The sequence below is a fragment of the Amphiura filiformis genome, chromosome 6, assembly GCF_039555335.1.
Source record: "Amphiura filiformis chromosome 6, Afil_fr2py, whole genome shotgun sequence".
In the NCBI taxonomy this organism is placed as follows: Eukaryota; Metazoa; Echinodermata; class Ophiuroidea; order Amphilepidida; family Amphiuridae; genus Amphiura; species Amphiura filiformis.
The window spans coordinates 13,147,416-13,173,497 of record NC_092633.1 but is presented as its reverse complement, the minus strand read 5'-3'; the positions used below and the strand labels follow the sequence as shown (position 1 = coordinate 13,173,497).

Here is a 26,082-nt window from a genome sequence, read left to right as displayed (position 1 = left end):
GGCTGAAACAACAACACTTTTGTAAAATGTACATAACTCATTAACAACAATAAATTAAGCAAACTTTCAAATTATATAATTTGTAGAAAGAACCTTTGCAAAACATCAAGGTGTTATTTGTCAATAATTTATTGATCTAGAGAATGAAAATCGATTTTTTTGGTTGCTTCGACCAACAACTCCTCGTCTACCCTTAAATATTGAAATCTCTGTTCCCAGTTATGCCACCAATTCTATACTATTCGGCTAGGTCCTTCAGCACTGCCCGACCACTCATTCTGATTTAATATGATTCTCATTATCATGTGTAAAGAACTGTCACGCTTGGGATACGCAATACCACGCAGCTTGTTTGGTGAATGAGGTACCGAAATGGTGATGACATGTTTCAATTAGCCAATCGGAACCCCATTTTCCATGTTTACGCTTTAAACATTGCCAAATCGGCTATGGACATTGCCGAATAGTATAATTAAAAGAAAAGTACCAATTTTTTTTTTAATAGGGACTAATATCATCGGAAGTGTTAGTGCCATCATCAGAAAGAAGTACCCATACTGTTTTTGATTACAAATTACTTCCGTAACATAAATATTTGCAATAATAATATTAACATTTTATGCCAAAGGATGATATGTCATAATTTTTTCTAAATATTTTCTACTCATCTGAAATTGCATCCCTTTGTTCCAAGCTATGCATAGCTGCTGGTTTGTCACAAAATTTTGTGAATCCAATTTGTAGAAATATAATTTGACAGAATTATTAGTGACCCACTGCAAGTTTTTCTTGTATGTCACAAGGTTTAGTAATGCTATAATATGGGAATGTTTGACAAAAAGTAATGCTTTTAAACCACTTGAGCAAGGTGCAAGATGCTGGTAACGTTAGCTGCAAATCATGTGTCAAACTACACATTTACCTGGCTTTCACCTGCAAAGAAGCTTAAGTCAATGTTTAATTCTTCTGTGGTCCAATTAAGCACTGGCAAAGGCAAGGTCCCCTTCCCTTCTACAAGCCAATGACCAATGGGTCAACCGTCTTGTTGTCATGACTGTTGATCAGCCAATCAGCATGATTGTTTATCACTTCTACATTCATACTTGTATAATGGTCAATGCACAGCACAGATCACAGAAGAATTAAAAATTTACTTTAAATATGTGAGAAAATACTTTAATGTCTCACATGAGTCCTAAGCATATGGATTTTTTTAAAGCTATGTTGTTGTAGAAAGGTATCTTTCATTAGTTTTAAGTTGTATTTACCAGTACTTGTCCTCTATCAAAACTTTCACTTGGCTTGGCTCAAATCACTATTTAAATAAACAATATTGTGATTGAACTTCAATGATAAAAATGTATCTATATATCTGCAGGACTAAACTATCATTGATTATTAAGTTCTCCATCCTAGAGACTTCAATTAATATAACTATACGTTGGTTCACCTCAAGATCGGTAGTGACGTAGGTCAATGCCTTTATACAGTTGCGCCATGTTGTCAAACTGCCCTTGTATGTGTGCATGTACGATCTGTGCGTATTACTTAACATGCACGTTAGAGGTTGCAACCAGAGAAATATGCACCTGCATCACTACCGAACTTGAGGTTAACCAACATATAAGCCTGGGTTGAACCAATTATGTTAGATTAGTTTCTAATAGTGTGTGTAAATGTTAGAGCTGTAAATAAAGGAAGTATTTGACAAAATATGAATGGTGCTAAATATGTTTATTGTAAGTATGTTCAGGAAAATTATTTCTCTCAGCTGTAATAATTAATTCTGATCATTGCCAACTGTTCAAATATTATCTGCCCTCATATTGTCATATACAGTAAACATAGTTTCCTTTGCCATAACTGACTGACCCAAAAAAACTCTGCCACCCACATTTTTTTCCCAATATTAAAGAGAAAACAAAATATAATTTGTCAAACATCGAAGACAAAAAAGATTGCCATTACTCTTTAACAGCTTAATTCTCAAATGTTCATGTTGGTATAATTTTTGCTTTTTAATTGCAGTAGTACAAGCTTTGTCTCTTCCTTTGAACCAGACAAACAAAACAAACCTAACCAGCCCTCCCTCATATTTTTTCCATCTGTTACTGCAAACAAAGACTTTTCAGAAAGAATCTGCAGACAATAACACCTTCCCAAATTTCAGCTGATATAACAACTAATAGTGTAGCCCACGGAACTATCCAAGGAAATGTGAGGTGTGTACAGTTTCAGATGTAATTTCTCTATTTCATTAGATGACAAGTGTTCCTCTTAATTGAACAGGGACTACTCTTTGCCAGAGGGGTATCCTGTAGGATTAGTTGTGAATAATGGTCTGAACTGCTTTGTACGTGTTGGTCCAGAATACTGTTGGTTTGTCTGAGGAGCGACTTGTGCCTGGTACCTATTGCTTGTTGTGGAAAGCTGTCTACCAGCTGATCTGCCACGACCTCTTGGGGCCTACAAAAGGATATTACAAAAACTTGCAGTTACTTGTTTGGTTTGGGTTTATACTTCATGTGAGACAGCACAGAAATCGGTTAATAGATTACATTTAGGGATTATGGGTGTTAATGTCCCAGCTGATGAGGAATGAGTTACGGAGGGAACGATGAAATAAGCACCACACAGTTTAATGATTTCTCCCTCATGCTTTGATGGATTTCAATGGGACCTGGATACAATGACCGTTAGGTACATTGACATGTGTGAGATCATCGCAAAAGAACAATATTCAGGTAGGCATATTACAAACATGCACTACAGAGGCTGCCATTGGGTCAGGATCTGCACCAGGTCTACTAGTTTTACAATAAACCCGATGCAAAACAAGACATACCTGTGTATTTGCAGCTCGTTTCCTTCCACCAGGTCTACTGTCATTTCCAGGGTGTTTTTACCAGCAAATTGTGCAGGCTTTCACGGAGTCCACAATGTGTAAGAAGTGGGTTGTAAATATCAGTGGTCTGAAGCTGCAATATTAATATTGTGAAAATGTTCAGTTGACAATAAGTGTCATATAATTTTTAATTTTTCCATGCCAAGTTTATCATTTTATTATCCTGTTACATCCATCTCCACTAGATATAATGTCTGCAGTCAGTGCAGTCATTTAGATACCTAAAGCTATTAAGGTTAGCAACAACTTTAAACTATTGCGATTTGGTAGTTCACAGCATCTTGCGAATGGTAGTGAGCTTTGGCAAAAATTGCATTGCTCAATTCATAGCGTGCGTGTAGAAGAATCTAAATATCACAGATATTAATACTTTTGTGATTCACCACATAATGCGCCATCAGTTGTTGCTCTTGCGAGTCAAATTTTTGACCGCCAGGGTCGACATCACAGTTTATCTAGCCACCATTGGATTTTCATGCAAGTGTGAAAATAATAATGTTGAAAACAGTCCCACAAAGGATTCTGTGTGATATATAGATAGAATATAAATCTATGGAACAATAATTACATAACATTAAAAGAAACAAATTTATTCCAATAATTACATATATGTTCCTGGTTGTATTCATATTGCACAAGCATCCTGATGTCAACATTTTCCCATGATGTACTGCATATTTTAGCCTCTCCCCAGCATGCAGCAACCACTGGAGAGGCATCAAATTGTGAATCTACCAAATTCACACAGTGTTTCCATAACATACTAAACAATTTTCCTACCCAACAAATAGTGGTATTTTGCCATTTTTATTTGAGGTCCTTTTCAAATACCCCTTAGAATGTTCTATGGGGTATTTGAAAAAGACCTCAAATAAAAAAAAATGGCAAGAATTCTTGTTTAGAGTCTATTTGAAAGGCCATAGTACATAGCGTAATATCCACCTTGGAATACAAGTTGCTCCCTGGGATGCTGCTGTAGATCACATGTACATATTTTGTCTCTGATTTACATAATAGTATCACCAACCTACCTGTTTAAGTGATACCTGCATACCATCCACATAATCTGACAGCGGGTTCTCCAACCCAGCTTGGAAATCCCCTTGTGCACCAGGTAGCATGAGCTCATTACAAGCTATAGGTTTTATTAGCAATGTCAAACTATATGCAGGCATCAACATGAAATGACCATTGGGAGGTGCTACTTGGTTGCTAGATGGGTGCTGCATAGTGTGCATGTTGGAACTTTCTAGCCTGGCTATCATGACTAAGTTCTGTAACAAATGCACAGTACCAAAGATGACAAAATGAACAATATGCTAAGCTATCAACGTCAAAAGTTACAGACTTATAGTACTTAAAGAGGCCCCAAACCCCTGTTCAGTCCTCTCCAAGTCCAAACTACAGCAAGGAACTGAAAATACTCCTGCTTTGTACTTTTTGTTCAAAAACCACTCTGGTTTTATGGTGAAATGGCAAATTTGAGGGGCTTGAAAATCCCCGTTCACAAGCATTATTATCGCAAGCTTCACAGGAGAACAGGACTTGTTTACCTTTTAGCGCGTACACTAAAGTTGTTGATTGATCCATTGTATGAATCATTGACACCTCATAACTAAGCCACGTAGCATCCCATGATCCCACCCTTTTTACTCGATAAACAGTCAAGAGAGTTCCAGTCTTCTCTGCCAGATATTTTACCTTCATTTTATACAATTTGAACACTAATAACTAGTACAGTAAATATGCTCATTAAAGGAAATGTGTACCCTTCCAATACAAAATTACAGTGCTTTCAGGGACAAAACCAGAATGAGACAAAACTACCCTTTATTTAAGATTTTTCAATTTGGCAAAATCAATTGTTGAAAATACTCCATTTTCACAAAATTTTCCATTTGTTTTAAAATGTTTTCATTAACAATTGTTATGAAATAATTTCCCTTTTACCAATTCATCTGGGAATTTATTTGGGTTATTCAGATACACATTTGGAAACCCACCTAGCTGATATACTTTCAATCTGCTTTCAATATGGTATCTGACTGCTTTAATTAAATATATCCAAATTACCATGGTAGACTAGTAACATGTTTACCTCTTTTTGAAGCAGGTGACAGAGTGCATGGAAATGCTGTTGATGAAACTCCAATTCCTCCCAGTCAAGTTTCCAACAAGAAGTTGCTCTTACCAGAAGAGGTATGCCAAAATCTGAAGCAAATGATTTCATCAAAGCAACATTATTCATTGTCAATTTGCAGATTTCAGTTGGCATATGTAAGTTTGAACTCGCTGAATAAAGACAACATAATATTATACACTAAGCCAAAAAAGAAACTTATAATTTTTCACAAGGTCGTATCTTAAATTCCTGTCCATCAAAATTAACCAAAATGACACACATGATTGCCTCAATACTCCACTCTAAACACATGTCAATAACCAAGCAGTTGTCCAACTGACACAATAGCAAAATGCAGTGATATGGAACAGCTTCCTGGACCACATTCACAGCAGGGACAGACTTAGGTTTCAGTTTTCTACTGGCCCTCCGGGCCAGTGAATGGCAGATCTAGTGGCCCTGCAATAAATTTACTGGCCCAGCTTTTTCAATATGTTCTACTGCAAAAAAAAAAAAAAAACTCTAATTTTTTTCTTGGTGTTTGGGGGAAAAATCTATACCAATTTTTAATCATTTGCCAAAAAAATGTGTATTATTTCACGAATTTCAAAAAATCTAAATTATTTGATATCAGAAGGACATTCCTCGTTTTCAAAATGCAATTCGATATGTCTGATGTGCTCTCAAGTCCCACAAAAACTATGTGGAAACATCGCTATCCGAGCCCTTAGAGTCAAGCAAACCTTAACATTTGACTTCTTTTGTACTGAATGTAGAGAGTGTAGTCACTAAGACGAGTTCAGTCAGTAGTCTTGCCCAGTGGCGTAGAGTTGGTAGCGCCCGGGGCAAGAAACAAAATTGGCGTCCCTACCCCCACCCAAGAATATCTTAGACGCGGGCAGTGGCGTAGCTCAGGGGCTAAGGATACATAATGCTCCCCCCATTCTCGAAACAATTGCGCACCGAGCGTGCGTAAATGTGGACAAATAAGGCCTATAGGGCCTACACTAATTAATTTTGGTTACTAGATGTTGGATATCCGTCTTAAAATGTTCTTTCAATTGATTTTGTGCTGAAATGCATGGGCGTGTGCAGGATTTGTTACTGCGGGGGGCTGAATCTAAATCGTTTGCGCCACTAAGTATATTGCGTCCCGCTTGCGCGACGTAGGGGGGGTGTCTGAGGGGGGATGTGCCCCCCTGAGAAGTGAGAAACTTTTGCAAAATGAAGGACCAATTGAAACCATTTTGTGGACTATTTTGGTATTATTATTGTGCACAAGTTCAGTTTGAAAAAGACGAAAATTGGTGAAAAGAAGCTATTAAAAAGCCATTCGTGGACAAGTTCTCACTATTATAACTGTATAAATTATTACTGTAAACATTAAGTGTCGGGTGTCCAAAGCAGAAACAAAAAAGGCGAAAGCAGGGGGGTGTCTGAGGGGGGCTGTGCCCCCCTTAGAAGTGAGAAACTTTTGCAAACTGAAGGCCAATTGAAGCAATTTGGTGCATCATTTTTACACTTTCTTTAAGCATGTTAAGTTACGTAAGAAAATTTTGTATTTGGTGAACTAAAAATGCATAATTTCAGGCCCTCTTTTAGTCTAAATTCACCAAATTATCAAGAAAAAAAGGTTATATTGAATTTTTTTGGGGAGGTGCAGGGCAAAAGGATACTCCAGCCCCCGCCACCCCCACTTAAAATGTTGGGGGCATATCTCCTCCATTCCCCTGGATTACCTACGTCTATTCTGACGTATCATAGGCCTGTAATATGGCGGCATACCGGGTACTCTAAATCCATTAAGCGGGAAAGGAGGGGGCTCAAATATCGTTGGCTATCATTGGCTTTCTTTGTTTACTTTTCCTTTACTTCTTCCTTTCTTTCCTTTTCTTTCTTCCTTTCTTTTCTTTTCTTTCTTCCTTTCTTTCTCCTCTTCTTTTTTTTCGGGTCCGTGCGTGCAAGGGGCTGAAGCCCCAAAGCCACCCCCCTGGACACGCTAGTGAAATGCGTGCGAAAATTTTGACTTTCATCGCTTGGAGGGGCGCAGAATCGATGCTGAATTGGTCAATTTGGCGCCCCTCCTAAAGGAGGCGCCCGGGGCATGTTGCCCCCTCTGCCCCCCCCCGTAGTTACGCCACTGGTCCTGCCTTTTTTAGTTCCAAAAGTTCAAAGGTTCAAATATGCGGTATTTGCGGTATCGCTATCATCATCAGATAGATCATGAAAGAGCTTGGAAGTATAGGCTACGTAGGCCTATCGCGATCGCCGTAAGTGAAGCGGCCGTTTATTTCCAACTTGCCAGCAATGCAAGAATAAGAATTTAAATATACGAAAAATCATTGAATAAAGATATAAATTACAGGGGATAGGCGGAGCAGAAACTGTGTAAATAGTGTCCATGACTGATCTTATATCTTGTCTCATATGTGTTGGCTCAAAAATCTAGTGGCCCGCCGGGCCAGCGTTATTGGAAGTTTACTGGCCCGACGCAAAATCCACTGGCCCCGGGCCACCGGGCCACTGCTTAAATCCGTCCCTGATTCACAGCCCTATTGGCACCCCTCAAACGAAATCTGTGAGAACGGCATCTTGAATCACAGGTCACAAACTTACCAGGATCATCATGTCACATGTCAAGCAAATAATGAAGTCCTTTAGTAACGGGTATGTCCACCGTGCGCTTGCACGCATGCTGTGCACCTGCTTCTCATGCTTCCAACCAAGTTCCTGATGATATCCTGGGGAAGATTGCCCCATGCTTCCCGTTACTAAAGGACTTCATTATTTGTTTGGACATGTGACATGATGATCCCCCGGGGATGATCCTAGTTTGTTTTGACTCTCTTTAATGTTTTTAACTTAATGTTGTTAAAATTGTTGGCTGTGACCTGTGATTCAAGATCATTCTCACAGATTTCTTTTGCTGGGTGCCAATAGGGCTGTGAATGTGGTCCAGGAAGTTGTTCCATATCAGTGCATTTTGCGGTTGTGTCAGTTGGCCAACTGATTGGTTGCTGACATGTGTTTTGAGTAGAGTATTGAGGCAATCCTGTGTGTAATTTTAGTTAATTTTGATAGACAGGATTTTAAGATATGACCTTGTGAAAATTATAAGTTTCTTTTTTGGCTTAGTGTATATTATTATTTGCTGCAACCTTGCCTCAAACATGGAAGTAGAAGGAGCTAGAAGACAGTCATCTGTTTTAGGCTTATTATTTCTGAAACCTGTTTCAGTTTATTCACCATTAGACAAAATGCAGAAAAAGAAGTGTACAATGGTGGGTTGACCAAAAAGAGCATAATTGCTTTCGTACAAAGTTTGGCCAGCCATTGAGACTTAAGATTTATTAATTTTATCAATAAACTGCAAAGTGCAAAGGCCTGGTCAAATTTGCATTTTGGGTGGTTGTCCTTTTTTTCTTTTTCAGATGAAATTAAAAACAGCAGTTTTGGCCAAATTGGATTGTATTTTACTGTAATTTTGTTCTTAAAATATGTTTGCCGGAAATTCCCAAACGACCCTAATTTGCTGACCGTACAACAGTTGTCTTAACACCATTATGAATACTTTTGGCATTGACTCTTGAGAAATCAGCCTTGATTTCTTCGAAATATATTGGACCCTGAACTGACAGGAATTGGGTTTAAGATGTCTTACCAGTGAGTCACATATTCCATCAGCTTTGACTACTTGAATAGCTCGCAGTTTCATCACTGGTACTGCATTTGAAGGACTCTTTCGTAAAACATTTCCACAATTCTGTAAACCCTGAAAAAAAAAAGAATATTTAAATCAGTGCAACCTCGCATATGATGGAAGCAAAGAAAAATGTTTAGTGCAAATGACCCTCAGATATTTTTTCACCTCACAAGTGAGATGAGAGTGACACTAACTTCATTGTATTCCCAGCAAACACAAAACATTTTCGACATCATTCGCAAAAGGTTATAAAAAGGTTGTCAGAAAACGTTTAAATGCCGGGTTATATAAAGGGTATATTAAGGTTATAAAAGGTTTTCATAACATTAAAAAACATTTTTTGATAATCTACTGCCCAGCAAACACAAAATGTTATACAGAAAACGTTTAAATGTCAGGTTATATAAAGGGTATAAAAACGTTTTAATAACTTTCCAAAACATTTTTGAAAACTTTCTAAACAGAATGTTATTTTGGGGTTGAAAAAATATTTTGCGAAAAATTTTTGCCCAAAATATTTGCAATAACGTTTTAAAAACATTTCCATGACCCGACATTTAAATGTTATTAAAACGTTTTGAAAAAACATTTTAAGAACATTTCTGTGTTTGCTGGGGCAAATATCTTAACATAATGTTATTTAGTGTTGACAAATTATTTGGCAAAAATTTTTGCAAAAATAGTTTACAATAAGATTTTGAAAACATTTTAAAATATTGTTGTAGTGTGTTTTCATACAAAACGTTTTGTAACATTTTCATGACCTTTATATAACCCGATAATGTTTTCATGACCTTTATATAACCCGACATTTTAATGTTATTAAAACGTTTTTACCTAAACCAAAGCCAAAATATAACTTATCTAAAACGTTTTTATTTTGTGTTTGCTGGGGAGTACAAATGTAGCTTACCCATGAGTTTGAAAGAAGAGGTAAGAATCTAATAGTTCAATAAAAAATAAAAATAATTTCCATTAATACAAATTAGCTTTCTTTCAACAAATGAAGAACCACGCTTTTTATTTGATGTTTATCATAATTTTTGTTCTAAAGCAGTCATTTTTAACTGCTAATGAATGTTTGCTGAAGTAAAATCCAGCGGGGGTTCACTCCCATTGTGGCCTGTACACCATCCGCGATAATAAAAACACATAAAAAGGGTAGTTTTTCATGGGTAGGCATGATACGTGTGTATCATGTTTAGGGTGTCAAAAACATGAAAAAGGGGTAGCAAAATTGCAATTGCTAATACGCAGAAATGAAATTTGATGCAAGGAATAAAATCCCTGTTTAAGGTGTGAAAACAGGCACATGTTACTTGTTTAGGGTATCGTTTTAGCCAAGGGTTAAATCCTTGTTTAGGGTGCTTTTCAAAAGTTGATTATCGTGGGTGGTGTACAGGCCACAATGGGAGTGACCCCCGGGGAGTAAAATCATAAATATATTTCCACCAGATCTTCAATGTCAAATATAAGTGATTTTTTGTCATCAAATATTTGTTACTAATTGAAGCAGATTGAATAACCAGAGAAGTTTCCCTGCATCAAATATTTGATGTTGGAACTTGGATAGAGCATGAATCAGCTATAAGGGTATCCTGTTCTTTTCATTTGTTAAAACCCAACAACCAACTAAACATTACATAATAAGAATGCTGGACCCATGTTCAGGCATGAGAATGATCATCCATGAAAAAACCTGTAAAGTTTGAAAAAGCCTGAAAAAGCGTATGAAATGAGGCTAAAAAGGCCAAAAACGGGCTGAAATTAAAAGAAAGTGCGGATATTTGAACCACAAAAAAGCAGGAAATCCTGCAAAAGCAAGACAATTCTCATGCCTGCATGTTATGGTGATCCTCTTGCTCTGGAGTCAGTTTATATATATAACCTGCACCATCAATAATACTCACAAATTGTGCTTGGAATGGAAATGATGCTGGATCCAAAATACGCTCATGAAGGTCACATTTCAACGTTATCCCTTCTGCAGCATTTTCATCTGTGTTTTGGAGATACAATAGAAACAATGCACATTTGGAATGGTATGCATTACAAAGTAATAGTTTAACTTCTTATCCTGGTATATAAACAGGACTTTTGTACCAGATTAGTCCACTTGTACTTTCAAATAAAGTGTCCCCAAAAGTGAACCAAAATGACAATTATTTCCTTCATCCAATCTACTCATGTAAAACTCCTGTTAATAAATAATCCATATAAACTCTGAATGGTAAGTAGATTGTGTAAACTTGCCTTTTGATGGAAGCAACAAATGAATGTGTTCAGAGTCGGTACCACAGTCATGTAGCCAACCTTTAAAGAAGTCTTGAATGCTCAGAAAATCTGAAAACAGGTCAAAATCAAAATACACAATAAGTATTTTTGGAGTGATGCACTGATGTTACTCTGATTGCATGCATATATATCAGTATACATGTAATGATACAGCAACAGTCAATTTTAACACATAAATAAAATGCTCAACTGAAAAAGTTCAAAACAACAGAGTAATACAAAACAATCTAAGTAAGTGTGGTTTTACTCTAAATCAAGAGTGACAAATACTCATCTTTATGCCAATTATCATTTTTAATTGGGCAAATAAATGTAACCAACCTTTAAAAAAATGCAAAACAAGAAACCCAAAACATGCTATTCCTGTATGTTGCATTACCAAAATGAATATTGGATTAATGAATTTTATTTCACTGGTCCAAAAATTCATCAGTAGTTCAAAATACGAAAAAAATAAAGAAATAAAGAAAATAATAATAAAAAAACCCTCATCAATTCAATTATGATAATTTATCTGAATGTAAAATTTCATCTATTCTTGTTATTATTACTTTTTGTTAATAGGATATGTTCTATTACACTAGCTTTCAGAAAATAACATCACTCTCTTGCTCAGAGTGATGCGTGCACCCTGCTAATGAGCGACATGTATATAGGGCTTTGTATTCCTTTTATGAGTGCCGCTATGTGCCAAACAAAGCTTTGACGCATAATCTGCCAATCAGATTAGTTTTGTTATGATTTATGTGGAAGGATTAAATCAGCCAATCAGAACCCCGCTTCAATGTTGACACTCAATGTACGCTCACCACAGACAAGAGAGTGTGGTTCTTCTCTGAAAGATATTGTAATACTCCCGGTAATACCTGCTTCTAAACAAATAACATCCACCAGTCCAAATGTGAGTGGGTCATCTGTTGATGAACTGCTTTGACTTGCTGCTGGAATAGTGTTTCTAGGGCTTGCTGTTTTGTCATCTGAAGCTTGAGTTTCCAATTGCTGATATGACAGTGAGGTATTTCCAACACCAAGCATACTCACGACTTGAATTTTCTAGAGAAAGAATAATGTGAAGTTTGTTTTGAATTATGTATCATAATGCTGTAGTATAACATGCCCCTCCTAGAACATGTTGTAAAGCTTGCATTATTAACCACAATATATAAACATAATTGTTCATTAACCTAACATTTCATTTGGAATGTACAATTACAAGACTTGTCTAATTTACTTCATCAACGCCCGTATATCTATTCAAAATCACTCTCCTGTGACGGGATTATGAATGTACAGGCTTGTGATATGTACAGGGTGTCCCAGAATGATCTGTACCGGGAAAGATGGAATTTTTTAGGTATGAAGGGCATGTTGAATGGTCATATTGTTTTGCATTTTAAGTTCTACATATATTTAGCTTTCTCAGATTTTTAGATTTTAAAAATTTGACGTTTCTTGTAGAAGTTATAGAAGATTGCGTAAAAATGGTGAATTCTAAGTTTTGACAACACAACCTATTTTGAAAATCTGTAACATTACTAACCGTTCAGCACAAAGTTATTTGGAAAAGTTATGCAGGTATTTTAGCTGTGCCCTGTTCATTTTGCCAATAAATAGCCGATATCTATCTATTATTTATGACGAATGAAGCAATCATTATATGGAATTAAAGATTTGTGGCCTAATCCCATTCTCTATTTGGCGGTAGATTTAAATATAGTTATTGTGGTGTGAGGTCCATGTCATTTGAAATGCTTGCAGAGATCGAACTGGCTGTGGTACAGAAAAGACGGCTCCTCAATTTACTGTACAGCAGCGTGGATTTCTTTCAAAAACTTACTGGCAAACCGGCAGCTATGTTGAGACGCATAAAGAAGATTCATTAGCGATAGTGTATAACGTAAAGAAGTTTGACGAGCACGGAACTGTCAGTAATCGGCAGAGTGCAGCTTCAGGTTCTCGTAAGCATGTTAAGACTGTAAGAACTAGAGCGTACATTGCAGCTGTCCGGCAAGCTTTAAGGCGCAGCCCCAACAGTAGTTGTCGTCGAAATGCTGTGCCAAGCATCACACGTTCTTCATTTAATCGTATCGTGCCATTTTTCAAAGGTATGCGAGCCGTTTTTCATCGATTTTACACTATTGCATGCCACGCCAAAACAAATAAAGGTAGCGTGCTGAAATTAACAGAATAAGTAGGAGACATGTCCAACATTATAATGCTGGTATCAAAAATAGATACACTGCCCGTCTTCTATTTTTAGTTATTTTTGCAAACACGGTACAAATCATTCTGGGACACCCTGTATGTTTGAAAATTGAAACCTCTCTAATGAGTTATTTACTTACTCTGAGTGTGTCAAGATCCATTTCTTTGGTAATCTGCTCCAAAAGTGAACTAATTTTATTTGGTTGTTGACTAGTCACAATTGTCACCTCAAGTTGGGCAGGAAATCCCATCGCCTGCATGCATCAAAATAGAAAGAAATCTGAGAAAAATGTTATATATTATGCTTTTAAAGATTTAGAGCAGCCACAGGGCATCTGACTTTTCCAAGCAACTTTTTATTACTTTTAAGTTTGGTAATGATGTTATGCAGTGCAGAGGTGTATAAATTGGTCCCATCATACCCATCCACTGATTTACCTTACACCCACCTTACAATAAGGACATCTTTGCATTGTTGCACATCAGGCAAATCCCTCCCCACCCCAGAAATGATGTCTTGGACGTGGCAACACTCTGGGACATTACTAAACCAAGATTTAGTACAAGCTTGGTTCCTTTCCCAACCCTTTCAATCCTCATCCTAGGCCAGGCAATCTCATCAGCTGCTTGATCAACCCGTTGGCTTTGTGGGATTCAGAATCTTTCTACCCATGTCCACCACACTGGAATAAGCTTCCCAGCAATATTTTCAAATCCCCAACCCTGGTAGTGTAGTCTTCAAGTAGTCAGTCAATATAATGTGTCTTAGCCATTTCATTTGTTTTTCCAGCATATGATTTTTCATCTTTTTGTTTTGTCCATTTCCTCAGTATGTCCTTTCTATTTCAACTTGTTTGGTGTATAAATTCGGACACCCTTTAATTGAGTGCTTTTGCACTATGACCTCAATCTAATGCATGAACCAACTTTTTTAAGTCATTTCATTAAAAATCACATATTTTGTCACAACTGCAGCATCTAAACCTTTGACTTTGCAGGGTACATAATTTCATTACAATTGTGTAAAAATCAGATTTTTGAAAGCAATTTGAAGCATCTTCCTCGGCAAATGTTATTGATTTAACATTATGCCGTGGGTCCCTCTTAAAACCAATCCATTACAATATGAATATGATTAACAAGAGCAAGAACAACATTCCCTTGAATTTGTTTCAGTTTTGTTTTGTATGAAGAGCAAACACAAAAATGTTTTTAAAACATTTATTTATTCAAAACATTTTATTAACAATAAACAATAAAATATCAGGATAAAGATCATTAATACGTTTATAAAATGTTATTGTAAATATTTTGGGAAAACACTTGTGCAAAATATTTTGTCAACAGTTATATAACATTCTGTTAGAATGTTTTGCATCACCTTTTCACAAATGTTTTATGAATGTTATTAAAACGTTTTGACACCCTTTATAAACCGACATTCAAACCTTTTCTGTTAAACGTTGTGTGTGAGTGCATACCCAGCAAACACAAAAACGTTTTAAAAACGTTTTTAATAAGTTATATTTTGGCTTTTGGTTTACATAAAAACGTTTTAATAACATTTAAATGTCGGGTTATATAAAGGTCATGAACACGTTTTAAAAACGTTATTGCAAATATTTTTGGCAAACATTTTTCGCAAAATATATTTTCAATCCCAAAATAACATTCTGTTTAGAATGTTTTGTATCAAGTTTTCACAAATGTTTCTGGAATGTTATTAAAACGTTTTTATACCCTTTATATAACCCGACATTTAAACGTTTTCTGTAAAACATTTTTTGTTTGCTGAGAAACATATAATAAAAAAATGATTTTAATGTTATGAAAACGTTTTATACCCTTTATATAACCCGACATTTAAACGTTTTCTGATAACCTTTTATAACCTTTTGCGAATGATGTCGAAAACGTTTTGTGTTTGCTGGGTATTCACTACCTGTCTGATATGTGGCGTTTGTCGTTTAAATTCTGAATTCATCTCTTTCAAAGCTTGTGCAAGACAACAGTTGTAGTTTGCAGCAGCATTACCAAATCCAGTAGCATGGTAACTCTTCAACTCTCTCAATGCATTACACAATCTTGGAAAACTTCCTTTCATTGGTTGTAGAGGGAACAATCTCTGAAATGTACAACAATTTCATGTTAATGTCACATTTACAGCAGCATCACTTTCCATTCCTGTTATTTTTTACATATTTATGATGTAAATTATAAATTTATGATGTAAGTCCAGCAGTATATAATAGTCCCCTCTTTACTGTTCTAAAATCAACACATTTCTCAATTTTCTGAGCAATAAGTTATTTCTTTTCAATGTCGATTTTTAAAGTTCAAGAAAAAGTTACACATTCCAAATTTAGATTTTATCAAACTCTTACAAACTCTTGATTTATTTTTTAAACCTATATTACACTTTTTTGAAAATAACTGTTATTTTTGCTATTTGGGGCATATTTTTCTTGACCCAAAATATCTTGCATCTCAGTTTTTGGGACACATCCATTTTGATACAATTAATAGTATGTGTTCCGTCTTTATATGGTTTCATTGAAACTTGAAGTGGGGGTACTGTTTTCTGGGGTCTTGGGCATACATGACCCCAAAGTGTGGCAGTTAAGACAGCATCTTTTGGAGTTTGGACCCCTGAAAATATAATTTTGCCTAAAGTCAACAGTCCCTGAAGTCTCTAGATTTCGTTTGCTACCTTTAATAGGCCCAAATTAGATTCAGTGATTGGAGGCTCCTATTTTAATATTCTAAAAAATCAAAGAAAAGAAACTGCCATCCTTGTAAGTCGTATGTCAACTTTACCCTCCATACCACAGGCATTTATTTACCTCATGATGAGTGCCAATGGTATAGAGACTAAAAAATGGTACTCTACATGGTCCATGCTGATTGCAAACAATCGCAAACAATTCCTCCAAAGCTTGGTAGATGTTGGAACACAGGCCTGCCGGGAAAGGTGGTGTTAAATCCACAAGTAAGGCCCTGGCTGTATAATGCAATGAAAAAAGAACAATCTGGTCACAAATGTAGGTGTACATTTTTTGGTGAGCCTAGCCCTTTTCTGATCGTGCTCCCGTACCAGCTTTAATATTTTTTGCTGTGTATGCAAAATACCAGTTGGAAAACGGCTTCCGACAAAACATGAAATCACTAGGCCTACCTTTAACGCCTATTTGTAGGCCCAAATGGCTAAAAAGGCTACCCTTTTGCAAAAAGCTAGAAATTGATACCCTTATGTCGCAGCCCAAGTGGGCCGCACCACAGGCTGAAAACCCTGCCCTTTTTGGCAATTTTCTGCTCGAGGATGACTTCAAGTTTGATTTCAGTGCCCCCCCCCCCCGATCCACATAGGACAAAAATCCAATGGATGACCTCATCCTTAAAATTCCCGCCAAACATATCAGCTATCAAAATTTAATGCCAGATTGTCCCATTTCTATAGCTAGTTCTATACTATGATCAGCTCTTAATAGGCGGAATTATTTGGTTTTTGTTACTACTGAAGTCAATAAAGTTCCAACTTACGCTTTACGTAAATTCACAAAAGCGTAAATTCATTCACGCAAAGGCAAAGTCCAGTTCGGCGTAGGTGCTGCGCCTAGCTGTGTGTACGCCATTCTGTATCAATCCACGATGTTATGAGTCCCGTCTATTACGAGCTGATCAGAGTATAACCTTGGACGGTATTTAGGGGCTTACTCTAGCCTTTTGGTGACAACAAAGGATGTAGGATTATCTGAATCCCAGTCTTCCTTCCTTCTACAACTGTAAATAACAACCTGTGTGTACCCGGTACCGGTACCACATCGAGGTCACTGACTGTCAAAATAGTGCCTTCCTGAGACAAAAGCAGCAGTATTTTTTAAAACCAAAAGGCAAAGTATTAAATACACTTTTTTCATGACTGTAGTGTACATCTACGCTGGGCCTACCCCATTAAGCTAGCATTAACACAAACAACAACAACAAAAAACACGAAAAGAATGAATAACAATTGTGACAACATTATGTTTTTTGTAGGGCAGGCCTAGGCCTAAACTATAGCCAAAATATTAAATTCTCGATCATGAGAGCCAACTTGAGTGCGCACAGTTATTTGCGTCGAGCATACTACGCCAAATACCAGCGCTTACGGGTATAAACACAGCTTTTGTGTTTTGAGAATTTACCGATCACACAGTTGTTGCTAGGCAAGGTCAAGTCATGCAGGTCGTGTGATCGTGTTATTCTATGAAAAGTACGCTGACGCAGAAGATACATCCTCTCATGATCGAGAAATTGTTATTTTGGCTATAGGCCTACCTAGGGCTAGGCTAGCCCTAAAAGAGGCAAGTCTGGTAGTTGTTATTTCCTATGACATTCAACGTTTTCATGACTTGAATCCTATACCCAGTTTAAATGTTATATGACCAAAACCAAAACAAACATGTTTTAATGACTAGTCTTTAATTTGAGTTTGACTTGTTTGCTAGGACATGGTCATGATGGTGGGACGCTGCGACTCAGTACGGGTCCGATGATGGGAACCACATAATTTGCACACTGCAGAACTTGAAGAATGACACACTTCAGCTCTGAGTGTCTGATTATGTTAATACACGTCTATCATTACACAGGATTTGTCAACGATTTGTGTTCATACATCAAACAATGGCTGATGCAGCATTCACTCGGTCGGACATCCGGGAACATTGTCCCCTTCACCCCCTTTGCACAAGCATGCGCATAGCAACCAGCTCGAGAAAGGGGAACTGCACATGCGCACACGGCACACTGGTTTTACAAGGCTATTTCCCCTTTGTGACGTCAGCCCGACCAACCGTCCAAGTCAATGTCTATGATGCATGGATGGCATATGTATGTCATGCCCAGTGCACGTACCACGGATGCGAAAGGGCTAGAAGCATGTAAAGTATTCAGATTTCCTTTGTCGACAGCCTAACCATCGCGTATACATGCGCGACATCAAGCGTGTGCATTGGACCTTGTGTAAATACAATGAAATAATACGCGCTGGACTAGCAGTACGCTTTTATTGTAAAAACTTTAGGAAATCTGAATACAACTTTACATGTGTAGGGCTAGCTAGGCCTGCTAGGCTAGCCTAGGTTCCAGGCCCCGCTTCTAGACTGCTGCCCTCAGTCGTCAACCGTCTGGATTGACGACTGAGAAAACTACGTGGAAAAAAAAAGTGACGGATTTTGCAACAGGATTCCTGTGGCATAGAGCATGCTTGAGTTGTGTCCAAATTGACCTTTTGACCGAGTTTGTTGTTTTTAGAAGTTCAGAGCGCGATCTTGTCACAGCGGTGCGGTACAGCGACGCGGTACATGGGCGCCGCTAGTCAGTCGCGCTACGGCGCACAGCCAAAGTCGCATTGAATAGTTTTCAGAAGTCCGTCATGATATTGGCTGTAAGTGTAAGATAATCAGTCTGTCTGTCTGTCTGTCTGTCTTATTGGAAACTCCCGGAGGAACTCGGCAGGGGCGATTTTCATCGCCATTTCACCAAGCTGACACAGGGTCAATTTCTACAAACTTTTACGTCTATTTGGAAACATCATAGCCTGATGGTCCATTTTTGGGACGGTACAATGATTACTCTAGGGTCTGTTGAGTAGAAGCAATGGCGAGATGGGGTTCGAACCCACAACCTTACGATCATGAGTCCAATGCACTAACCAATTAACCATTGCGCCACACGACCCCCAACGTCACTACGAAGCATACACAGTACATGCGAAGTGTAGACGGCTGATTGGAATTAGTCTACCCCGCTCCGAGGTATCATGGACGCAACTTTACCTGGCTGTCTGGAAAATTCTGTTCTTGTTTGCTGTTTCTCCATCCTAAAAAATAAAGCCTACACAGTACACATGCATCCAAATTTGCCGCGATAGCAGCAAGATTCTGTGATAGCAGCCGACAGAAACTTCGCTGATACCCGGGTTTACTGTAACCTTCCATACACATAGACTTGATCCACCAGTCCTTCAACTGCTTACGCACGGTCATCGGGTTGTGCTTGCAGGTGAGGACTGGTAACGATTATGCGTTCGAAAAGTGTCGGTATGCGCACTCATGAATAATTAATTAGTTGTGATCACGTGGGTGTAATAACTTTTTATGAATGAATTTACTACGAAATACGATGAATGGCAAACAAATAAACAAGATATTTTAAAAAATAACAAATAAATAAAGTGTTTACTATTTTAACCGTATTTTAAATAATATTATTTCTATTTTATTGATTAAAAAATAATGTTACTTTTAAATAACAAACCAAGCAAATCATGCATTTTTGAGTTGTCACTCATCTCAGTCTCATTTTTGAGTTGTCACTCATCTCAGTCCCCATGCTCTTAGACTTGTAAAATAATAAAAATATGCATTAAACTTTTTGACTCGAGATATAAGGGGCTGTGCAATAATTATGAGCCATGGGAGGAGGGTAAAATTGGGGGGAGCAAGAAATTTTGCCAAGCCAAAATGGGGGAAGCAATAGGGATCCCCAAAATTTGGCATGTTCAAGGGGGGCAAAGATTTTTGGCGGGCCGAGAGGGGTGGGCAAGCGATTTTTGGCGAGCCATTTGGAAATTTTACCCCCGGGGGACTCATAATTATTGCACAGCCCCTAAGGGGGGGGGTCGTAAAAAATTTAGCCCGCGATAGGGGGTCATAAAAAAATTCACTCCGGTCACCGACATATATGTGACCCCCTTCCGCAGAAACTGACATCCCCCTTAGATTATACCGTTTGTAAGTCATGTATAAATGTGCAGTTGGGAGTGGGCCTAGGACTACGGTGCGGGATTGGTAGTCAGTATAGTGTTACGGTACTGTAGTCACAATGTTACGCAACTTACGTCACACAACTAACGTGGCGTAACTAGCGCGTTGCATCGTTAATTTACATAGCGTAACTTACGTTGCTTTGTGCGACTTACGTTGCGCAACTTACGTTGCATTAAGTGCGTTGTTAAGTTACGCAGCGTAACTTACGTTTAATGCAGCGTAACTTACGTTGCGTTGTTAATGTATGCAGCGTAACTTCACGTTATGCAACGTAACTTCACGTTGCGTAATTTACGTTGCATTGCGTTGTTATAGTTACCGCGTAACTGGCGTTGCGTTGCGCAATTTATGTTGCGTCACGCAACTTATGTTGCATCGCGCAACTTACGTTGCCTAATGTAAGTTACGTCACACAACTTACGTCACACAATGTTACGCAACTCACAGTGTTACGCAACTTACGTCACAATGTTACGCAACTTACGTCCTAATAACAGTAGGATAACAGTAGGCCCACGGCTGTCCTCCCGGCTGTAGACTACAGCAAGTGTAACACACTTACACCATGCATACATAACGATACGATGTGTGTATAATAGGCCCAGTCTTAGACTAATGTGTGTATGCATAGACTACGGCAAGTATAATGCCTGCCCCTGACAGTACGGTACGATGCATGAGGGCCCAGCCATAGACTACGGTAAGTGTAATGCCTTAATGGTGAAATGCGTGCAAGGCCCAGCCGTCTTGGAAAAGGTTAGGTAAATAGAATTACATGTACCGTACAGAGTCATGGTACTACTACTACTGCTATGCCTAGCAGCCTAGCAGGACCAGTATTTTGTCCTACATTCATGCAAAACATATCATGACAGGCTAGCTTAGGCCTATCATTCTTCTAGGCCTACTCACATTTGAATACTTTGTGGCTAAGCCTAAGCCATGAAGCCCGAGCCTAGGCATTCTTTTCTAGGCCTAGTCATAATTCCGTTTGTGGATCGAGTCTTTGTCTTGTAAAATTGAGACTTGGAGATCCAACCCATGATTTGGCATGAAGACATGAACTTACCTTTTGTAACATGAAGAATACCATCCATTCGATTTCAAGTGCAGTGCAGCGTCTGATGTAGGAGACGTGCAGTTGCACAGCACAGTTCTCGGTGAGGCAAGTTACAATGTATTGACAGGTTGGCACTAAACTTTCACAGCGGGATTGACAGTCATGCAGTGACAAGCATACTCCGATTCAGACATGACAAACACTGGGACATCGTATTCATGGTAATTTAAATTTGTAAACCAGCACCATCACGATCACACTGTTCATGCTTTTCCCGGGGCTATTCATTGTAGGCCTATTCATGGTTTGATTTAATATGACATGAAGACCTGGGCGGGTTCAAGAACATGACAACATTCTGCTCTTCGTGCAGCATATTTGTCAATTATGCATGTCTGAATCTGATGTACATTGATGTATGCCATACTCAGGATACTATCATGCCTGGTATGCAATCATCATGATCATTCATGCATTCATGATCATCACGACAATGAATTTTTTTGTCTGTCTTGAGACCGTGCATGACTGAGCTTTCTGTAGTACTTACATGCTTAGGTGCCTAGCCTGCACTGACCAATGAATGATACAAATCACTCGGTGTGTGTACAATCCGTATAGTTGAATTTATCAGGCTGCTTGTTGACAGTGCACATCCAATTCATGAATTGCAAACTAGAAAATCATGCCGATCGCCGTTTGTTTGGCACAAAAATGCCTCCTATTTTGCTCTAAAAGAACCCATGACTTCAGATAAACGGTCTAAAAGATAACAAGCAACGTCACCTTCAACTTCTCCAGCCAAAGTTTCACCATTGACAATCAGGTTTGAAATTAAACATATTTTGTTGTTTTTTCTATGCACTTTCACACAGACAAGCTGATGGCATCTCTCTGCTCTGATTTCACAAAAAATTCAATTTCATGAATAATTAATCATGTAATCATCTCTTTTACAAGCCCTTACTGGCCGTACAACAAGTATTGCACAGGCGTCAACGATAATACTGCTGATGAGTTTGACTAGTTTCTATTGAGCTACTGCGCATGCACCCCGGAATTCCGTCGTGAAAACAATAAAATACAAAAGAAATTTCTCGACACTTTTTTGCATGTTTCGTTCTCAGGCCCCGAACGAGAAACGGCCATTTTATTCCGCCATTTTGAATTGTTTCGAGGTCGGGGCCAAGGGACTCAGGCTACCATACACACGGTATCTGGTATTGATAAATCAGCTTTATAACGCAAGGTATCCCACGATGGATATTTTAACGCATAGTTTGTGAGAAAGGGAAACAAATTTATATTCTGTTCCTGGATTCTGCTTTATGTTAGCATTTATACAAGCACTCAATTTTCATGAAAAAAATATTTAAACCATAGGGATTACCTCATATAAATAAAACAAATGTTCACCTTTGAAAGTTGTGTCTGTTATTTAGGCGGTGATAAGTAATTAATTTAACCTGTAGTGCTCGTTAAAATATTTCACTGTTCCTGCTGTTGCTCACAAGGCTGACATTACTGCTGTCTAAAACAAAAACATTCATTCACGGAAAAGTCGGAAATACAAAAAAATCAGCTGCTGCAGTGCATGACCAAGGACACGAGTGTTACTTTAGTTGAATTGATGTTTAAACTGTGGACCTAAATTGTTATTCCGTCATGGAAGATAGCGGTGAAGAATCTGCTTCGCGAAGCTCTCCTAATTTTAGACGAAACTGGGTAAGCTTAAATTTAAGATTTGCATAGTTTGTCATGTTTGTTTGACCAGGCATGGTCATGATGGTTTGACATATCTCATTATATGATCTAGGTATGCTAGGTGAATTCAAATTTGCCATCAAACTGCATCATTTTATATATCAAATTAAAGCCCTTGAGTAAACATAGCCAAAACTGAAAACCTTTTTTTCATAGCACTTTCCGTCCGTAGCAAAGTTACATCTTGTCAAAGTCAAAGTAAAGATTGACTTTCTTTTCATCAAAAAGATTCAGCTAGCAAAATTCCCCAAAACGGCATTTCGGCAAATTCTGGGGGTGTTTCTAGATCTAGTCTAGTCTCATTATGATAGCAGCTTTTTTTAATGGAACTGCTATCAAAATCCCTCTAAAATTCCATGTGCGATTGTCTTATCACCATAAACAATCATTATATTTGGGTCAAGTGAAGTATAGAAAACATATTTATGTAGGTTTCCTTCTTCGGCCAGTTGTTTTAAATTTCTATGTAAATATGCATTGACATTGGCGGCGAATTTGGCTGACTAGCAAATTATGTATTAACTAAGGTTTGCCTGACATACCTATATGATCATGTGATATTGTTTGATTTCTTCTTCGTCGATCTTTTCCTTTTAGACCACCCTCGCTTGCTCGAGAAATCTAGCCAAGAATTTGCTCACCGATAGCTTCACATTCTAGGCTAGACCGTAGCAAATGTAGTTGGATTTCAGAAGTAAACACAGAGTCGATCACGACAGGCGATTGCATCAAAAATGTCGGCTAAAATACATCAAAAAGCAAAGTAAAATTACGCAATACATACAAAAGGAAACAAAAGTAAAATAGTCCCAATTGGCTAGCCTGGAAGAGTCAGAAGCATCAAGACACTGTCACCAAAAGGTGTGACTCCTCCAACCGATTGGTTTGCTGAAATGTAATTTTAGCAACGTTTTTGATCCAAATTTCAACATTACCAGAATAAATAACCTCCGGTGCAAAAAATTGCACCGCTGTACATGCTGTCCGACCGAAAAACCATAGCAAAGCATCCTAGCCAAAGCACTCTAGCTTTGAGTTTGAATGCGTAACTATCGCAAATTCGAAGCTAGAGTTCTCGAGCAAATCCGTGCTCAGTTCCAATAATTGAAACTCCCGGCTCCGACCGGGAGTTCCAACAGGTGCTGTGTAATGCTGTTTATGTGTTTAATGTACATTCACATACTTGCTCGAGAAGTCTAGCTAGTACAACTCCTCATTCACAAACTGATACTATCTTTCCATCGTGTTGAAGGAATATTACAGAGTCAAAAATAGGCTCTGTCACCCGCTGTTTCGGATTCCTCACAGTCTCCCAAAACATCAAAATATCAAAAGCGTTGCACGTATACTTACATGTACTTAAGGGGCGCACCATTAGATTTCCAGGGGGGCATGGGAGTTTTTTGAAAAAAAAAAAAATTTGCCCACTAGTGAGACGAAAAAAAAAAAACTTTGCCCACTAGTGAGGCGAAAAAAAAAATTGTTGCCTCACTGATAAGTAAAAAAAAAAAATTTTCCCCCACCCAACTTTGTATACAAATTTACATTAAAATTGAAAAAAATTCTTCCCGCCAAAGGCGAAAAAAAAAAAACATTTGGTGCTCTCGGATGAAAAAAAAAAAAATCCGCCGCCTTTGGCGGCGAAAAAAATTCTGCCCGACCCAAACTCCCATGCCCTCCCTGAGAATCTAATGGTGCGTCCCTAAGACTGTCCTTTTTCACATAACGCAGACAAAGTAGGGCCAACTTGCCTAGAAATGGTCAAATTTTGGCAAGAAATATCTCTGTGTAATCCTATGCAAGTCCCACATCATATCGATATCGGCGCTTGTGTTTTTTTACTGAAGTTATGTTAGGCTGGTTCCCACCAGCGTCATGCACGTGACGTGACACAGCTAAAATAATCAACCGGAAATCGGGGATCATTAAAACGTCAACAAATTCAAAATACGCAATGACAGTAAACTTAATGGCGAGCGGTCCAAATTTTGAGCCATACAAGTTTATGTGGTGAACTAAAGTCTAGCCAAGAATTTGCTCACAGATATCTTCACATTCTAGGCTAGAGACCATTGCATTCAAAATCTAGTCAGATTCGCTGATACATGACACCGTGTAAAGCAATGGAAGTTCAGAAGTAAACACAGCCGATTTTAGACTGTCCAAAATAGGCAAATGCTCAAAAGATCCAGTTGACTCATCGAAATAACTTTCATAAAAATTTCAACATTACCGTAACAGAATATAAAACCTCCGGTGCAAAAAATTGCACCGCTGTCCGATTTCGAAAGAGCGATAGTAACGCACTCTAGCATCAAATGCGTAACTATCGTAATGGAAATTCGAAGCTAGAGTTCTCAAGTAATCACATACACACTTAGCCATTGGTACGAAGAATCGTTGCTCCAAAAATGATTGCAAATTATACATTTGTAATCATTTTTCACCACAAAATATGATATGAAAACACAGGTGAGCAATGTATGAATATATGGAGAGGTCAAATATTGTCAATATTAATATTTTGCGACATTTATAATGAAAACAATTAACAACGGAAGACACCCTATGGCACCTGCTACAACTTGAGAACAAGTCCTCAACTGACCCTCGCTATATTCTCTTGGTCGGGCTCAATTGTTCTACAAATTTCAAACGTGTCAACATGAATACAAATTATAATCTGTTTTCTCTCTCCTCTGTGATTAGGTCTCAATACATAAAACACTTTTCTTTCATGCCTTTCTTTGAAAATGGATAATTTTTCAAATAAGTACCGGTAACAAAAACTGGATCTCTACAATAAAAAGATTTTCTTGAGTGCCTGGTGGTTTTAGCAATTCGTTTCCCTATTGAGGTGTCATCTTGAGTTCTTAGAATTTTCTTTTTTGTTGACTTGTTAAGAGCTACTGTTATTGTTAGTTTTTCATTGTTACATGAAAGTCAAATGTTGCACTTTTGGTATCCATTTTTTAGATTAGGAGGGCCGTTTTTTTAGGGTGGTACATTAGATGTGGTATTCATTTGCACAGATTGCACAACTTATTCAGGAATCCTCTTGGTCATCAGCAGTGCTGCATTTGGGACTGGAGCAGCTGGTTCTCATCGCTGACGCTTCATCTCTTGGATGGTAGCTACAGTCAATATGAAACAACATGTTTAACAAGTCCAGTCTCCTCTCTAGTTTTTATTGCAATGAGCATATGCTTGGGCTGG

The 26,082-nt window shown here is 38.0% G+C and overlaps 2 protein-coding genes across 3 annotated transcripts in view; one reads left to right on the top strand and one right to left on the bottom strand.

Annotated features, from left to right (window-relative positions):
* Positions 1 to 1,345: 1,345 nt before the first annotated feature.
* Positions 1,346 to 19,173, bottom strand: LOC140154358 (meiosis 1 arrest protein-like). The gene is made up of 12 exons (XM_072176925.1): positions 19,050 to 19,173; positions 16,074 to 16,231; positions 15,173 to 15,355; positions 13,371 to 13,484; positions 11,892 to 12,078; positions 10,984 to 11,073; positions 10,641 to 10,729; positions 8,664 to 8,799; positions 5,004 to 5,116; positions 3,937 to 4,179; positions 2,846 to 2,978; positions 1,346 to 2,466 (listed from the first exon to the last, which is right to left on the bottom strand). The coding sequence occupies exons 1-11, from the start codon at positions 19,090 to 19,092 to the stop codon at positions 2,886 to 2,888; spliced, it is 1,449 nt and encodes a 482-aa protein (XP_072033026.1). The 5' UTR covers positions 19,093 to 19,173; the 3' UTR covers positions 1,346 to 2,466; positions 2,846 to 2,885.
* Positions 19,174 to 22,620: 3,447 nt separating this feature from the next.
* Positions 22,621 to 26,082, top strand: part of LOC140154993 (battenin-like) — a 40,375-nt gene continuing 36,913 nt past the window's right edge. Inside the window, exon 1 of one of the 2 annotated variants that reach the window (XM_072177660.1) lies at positions 22,621 to 22,827. In XM_072177660.1, the coding sequence (XP_072033761.1) occupies positions 22,768 to 22,827 (60 nt within the window). In that variant the 5' untranslated portion in view covers positions 22,621 to 22,767. The remainder of the gene's footprint in view (positions 22,828 to 26,082) is intronic. The other variant, XM_072177662.1, reaches the window with a different exon arrangement.

Excerpts from the sequence above, each read along its gene's own strand:
- LOC140154358 (XM_072176925.1), bottom strand. The coding sequence starts at position 19,092 with ATGGAGAAACAGCAAACAAGAACAGAATTTTCCAGACAGCCAG. Across the intron at positions 8,800-10,640 it reads TTCCATTCCAAGCACAATTT|GGTTTACAGAATTGTGGAAA; the intron begins GTGAGTATTATT and ends TTTTTTTTTCAG. Across the intron at positions 4,180-5,003 it reads GTCACCTGCTTCAAAAAGAG|AACTTAGTCATGATAGCCAG; the intron begins GTAAACATGTTA and ends CATTTGTTACAG.